This window comes from Coptis chinensis, chromosome 4 (assembly GCF_015680905.1).
Source record: "Coptis chinensis isolate HL-2020 chromosome 4, ASM1568090v1, whole genome shotgun sequence".
Classification (NCBI taxonomy): domain Eukaryota; kingdom Viridiplantae; phylum Streptophyta; class Magnoliopsida; order Ranunculales; family Ranunculaceae; genus Coptis; species Coptis chinensis.
Genome location: NC_141459.1, coordinates 79,477,489 through 79,482,533, shown reverse-complemented (window position 1 = coordinate 79,482,533; position 5,045 = coordinate 79,477,489). Strand labels below are relative to the sequence as shown.

At 37.7% G+C, this 5,045-nt stretch overlaps 1 protein-coding gene across 1 annotated transcript; it reads right to left on the bottom strand.

Annotated features, from left to right (window-relative positions):
- Positions 1 to 791: 791 nt before the first annotated feature.
- On the bottom strand, positions 792 to 1,721 carry LOC147504987 (uncharacterized). The gene has a single exon (XM_086605430.1). The coding sequence runs from the start codon at positions 1,719 to 1,721 to the stop codon at positions 792 to 794; it is 930 nt and encodes a 309-aa protein (XP_086461556.1).
- Between the last annotated feature and the right edge of the window lie 3,324 nt (positions 1,722 to 5,045).

Sequence of the window (5,045 nt, the reverse complement as noted above, 5' to 3'; positions counted from 1 at the left end):
AAAAAAAAAAAAAAAAAAAATACGTATTTGATTTGCGTGAAGTGCATGTGGCCTCTCCACCGTAGATTGCTTTACTTCTACAGTAATTGATGATTGGTTCAGATGTAACCACGTAGTGATAAAACTACAACCATAGCTGGTGGCATTTTCGATATTAAAACATCATAAGGGTACTTTGGTCACGAAGTAAAAGAATGACGGGTGACCCGATCGCTGTTACATTGGGGGTCCAAAAGAAAAGTCCAAAAAATTGGGGGTCTATATCAAATGAGCACTCTAATTGGGGGTCTATGTCAAAATAACCCTTTCCTTTATACTCTTACCCTGTGCAATGTGCAAAGCGGTGTAAAAAGCCTACTTTTAGTTATGGATTCATTCCTCACATGTTTAAAAGTTCACTGCATACTCTTTACCTGTTTATTGCAAGCATCGAAATTGATGTAACAAGACATACTATCTCTACCCCACTTCGATTTTAAGCCAATTTTGTAATGAGCACTCGATCGTCCGGACGAATCGTTAGCGGTATCCATATGCTGCATTCTACAAAATCAACATCCGAGCTTACAACGGTTGAGGTGAAAACAATTGAATTTACACTTCGCGATAACTTGTCAATATTTAAGACAAAAGTAGATAGAATCCCGAACACAATAAACCACCCACCCCTTCATCATAAATTGATGAGTGTTCATAGTCCATCTTGAACAATGAGTGTTCATAGTCCATCTTGAGCGTACTATGAACAATCATTGTTCATCATAGTCCAATTGTCGTATGAACAAAGAATATCACAATGTCAGGTCGTACATCAAAGGTGGAGTCAAGAACGACTCAACTACAACAACCACGCAGTGGTTAGTTATCAAACAATTCAACCCATTAATGAAAGTCACAACTGCTCCCACAAGTCCTTTCTGTCTGTCGGAAATTATCGTGAGTGGTAAAGGGTGCATATTCAGATATGGGGCTAAATGCTCGAGAAATGAAGTCCAACTTTCGATTACTCTCATACGCAAATGTACACTGACTATAGGGAATAACCCATTATCACCATCCAACCCAATGATGCTGAGACATTGACCACCAAATTTTCCTTTCAAAAAGCAGCCATCTAACCCAATAATGGGTCTGCAAGCATTAACAAATCCATCCAATGAGGCTTTAAAAGCAACACACAAACCTAAGAAACAACCATCGTCACTTCTACAGTATTTTGCAATGGACCCAGGGTTACTAATCAAGACTTGGTTACAAAGCTCAGGTACTAAATTATAGCTATCTTCATAACTCCTAAACAAGTTCTGGAGTGCCTTAGCTCTTGCATGCCATGCACTCCAATAACTAACCTTCACACCAAAACTCCACCACAAATCTTCTTGAATGTCAAATGGCTTGTATGACTTCTGGTGATTCTTGATTCCATCTTCCACAACTTCCATTATCCAATTGCAATCAGCCATTGGATTTTTGTTGTTTTCATCGGCAGTACATACATGGTCACCACACATTTTCTTGCATTCAATTGTGTGTCTATCAGAAGATAACCTTCTAAAATTAGCAAACCAAGGACAGCCATCAGCCTTACACTTCACCCTGATTCCATAACGCTCATTTTTACATATGTAACAAGAAACTTTTTTTATGAGTAATTCTTTCAAAACTTTCTGCATGCTAAAATGGTTGGCCATGCATCCCAACTTGTAAAACATTTTCTGCATTTAATCTAATGTCTTCATTGTCAATATCTTCATTAGCAAAAACATTGTGCGCATCTTTTGAGAAACCTCCATCTTGAGGTGGGGTGGGACAAAGTCATCATCAAGAACTCCCAATATTGCAAGGTCGGATGGAGTTATTAACTTTTCGAAGGTGGATACTCTTCTTAGGTCTATCGAAGGAGTTACTAATGTCAACCTCTTCCATTTTCAACCCAACTTTACCCTCTTTCAAATGTAAATGAGGTTATCTTTTTTGTTCCTCCTCTAGACTTTGAGACATGTGTGGAGGAGGATAAAAAATGAGTTCAATAGTTTAATGCGGGTAGAGGCTAACCCCAAAACTTATTCAAAAAAAAAAACACTAGTCTCTCTTATTCTCTTTTGTTGCTAATGTCAACCTCTTCCATTTTAACCCAACTACACCTGCGACTATCCAAAATGAGGAAAATCATCATCTTCAACTTACAATTATGGGGATCTCATCATCATGGGATCAACTACTACCACCGTAGATCTAGGAGGTGGCAAAAGCACAAGGGGTTGGTATAATCTCCACATCATCCCAACTAGCAAATATGTGTGAAAATCCATATGGATCAACCTCAAGATCTTTCCACATCAACATGACATCTTCGTCACTAGAACAAGTTATCGTGAACCCCACCCAACGGATAAACTATCTTTAAAATGCATCGAAGGGAATGACACCGAGGTAGTTCTGGAACTAACAAAATCGAGAAAACAAACACAAGATCACCATCAACGTTAAGCGGTTTAGTGGTTTTTCCATTAACGCACTTATCAAACCGAAAATCCCCGCGGTTCCATCACTTAGTGTAGCCCTTTCAAACCGACCTCCATAATGTATCACAAAATTTCTTTTTTCATAAGAAGCCATTATCTGTATAAAAAAAAAAAAAAAAAAAAAAACTTAGGCCACCAAAATAAGTTTTTTGATAAAAAAAAAAAAAAAAACGACTTACTTTCTTCATAAACTAACGTAATATAAAACAAAACCAATAAAACTTTTACCTTTTGGTACTTTGAAAATGCTTGATGAAAGTTAATCGCCATTTTTCTTTCTACTACAACAAATCCCGAAAAAAAAAACCGCTTCGATTGGAGTTAATAGAGCATAAAGTCCCCTCTTTTACTGTGGATGAGAGAAAAACACTCTACATATTCTTCTCTCTAAATGAATTGAGTTGATAGAGAAAAAATGAAAAAAAAAAAATATATGTATTTGATTTGCGTGAAGTGCATGTGGCCTCTCCACCGTAAATTGCTTTACTTCTACAGTAATTGATGATTGGTTCAGATGTAACCACGTAGTGATAAAACTACAACCATAGCTGGTGGCATTTTCGATATTAAAACATCATAAGGGTACTTTGGTCACGAAGTAAAAGAATGACCAGGTGACCCAGTCGCCTGTTACATTGGGGGTCCAAAAGAAAAGTCCAAAAAATTGGGGGTCTATATCAAATGAGCACTCTAATTGGGGGTCTATGTCAAAATAACCCTTTCCTTTATACTCTTACCCTGTGCAATGTGCAAAGCGGTGTAAAGCCTACTTTTAGTTATGGATTCATTCCTCACATGTTTAAAAGTTCACCTGCATACTCTTACCTGTTTATTGCAGCATCGAAATTGATGTAACAAGACATACTATCTCTACCCACACTCAGCTTAAGCCAATTTTGTAATGAGCACTCGATCGGGCGAATCGTTAATCGCTAGTATCCATGTCTGCATTCTACAAAATCAACATCTGAGCTTACAACAGTTGAGGTGAAAACAATTGAATTTACACTTCGCATAACTTGTCAATATTTAAGACAAAAGTAGATAGAATCCTTCGAACACAATAAACCACCCACCCCTTCATCATAAATTGATGAGTGTTCATAGTCCATACTGAACAATGAGTGTTCATAGTCCATACTGAACGTACTATGAACAATCATTGTTCATAGTCCAATTGTGGTATGAACAAAGAATATCACAATGTCAGGTCGTACATCAAAGGCGGAGTCAAGAACGACTCAACTACAACAACCACACAGTGGTTAGTTATCAAACAATTCAACCCAAGGTCCCCCAAAAGGACCCTAAATCAACTTAACACCAACGCCTGGGTTAAGCATGATTCATCTGTAATTGCCACTCAAATGCCAATTATCAGACAAATACAATCCAGGGGTCCTCCAAAAGGACCCCAAGCCAACTTAGGACCTCGTCATGGTTTAAGTTTAGACTCAAGTATAATGGTCGCCTCGGTAGGGGTGGGCAAATATATCAACTAGTCAGTGGCACGTGCTACGCACGTATCTCTCTTTCTCTCTCTGTTTTACCGTCTTTCTTTTTCTCTCTCACGTCTCTCTCTTTCGCAGCTCTTTTGTTGACATTGGAAACAAAAGACAAAAGACGAAGTGATTGCCCCCTGTGGTGGATGATATTAATGATTTTGCCATACATTTTTTTTCTATTTTTCCCTTGATCTAAGTGATTTAGCTTTAGTTTCTCTTTCTAGGTTTAGTAAGTTTTAGTTCTTTTTCGAGGGAACTTAAAATATAGTCGATGCCCAAATCACGTCGCATTTTGAATTTTATGGCATTAATGGCAACCACATCAGATTCGCATCGCTATCGAAAAAAAACTCAGACTTTTGCCGCTTTTTATTTATTTCTATAATTTGTTAATTTTACTTTACATTTTACTCCGTAAGATGACAACAAGTCAAACCACTAGTGTCACTTCTCAAATCATGGGACACAAAAATAAAATTACTTTGTGTCAATTTTTCCTAGAAGCAACACATCAGTCCTTCTTCCATAAAAAAGTGACACATCAAAAACTCTGGTGTGTCACTTTTTTCTGAAGAATGACACAAAGACAAAAAAAATGTTGACACAAAAAGCCCTCTTTTTAAGAGCCAATAAAGCGGCACCGTGACTGCCTTTTATTAATATGGCCGTGCAAAACTGAACTGAAATACAAAACCATGATAAGGTGTCATGCCAGCCAAGGAGGGCATAACCACTTGCTGCTTGATCCGACCCAGCTTCACCCAAGGGAGCTATTGCATCCGGCCTTTTGAGCTATCCTAACCGGCTTTTTTTTTTTTTTTTTTTTTTTTTTTTTTTTTTTTGTGGTGTAGAAACGATCAGATTACACCTGATGAAAGATAATCGAGAAGAAAACTCGATGACGACGGAGACTTGGTGAGGTGGAAAGAAGGTGATGTGATAATAAATGACTATTTGAAACCGGCCGATGGTCGCTTTTAAGGAATACAGAAAATACTAGGACTCGAAATTCGAT

Bases quoted from the DNA above. Each gene is read 5' to 3' on its own strand.
- LOC147504987 (XM_086605430.1), bottom strand. From the start codon at position 1,721: ATGCAGAAAATGTTTTACAAGTTGGGATGCATGGCCAACCATTTTAGC.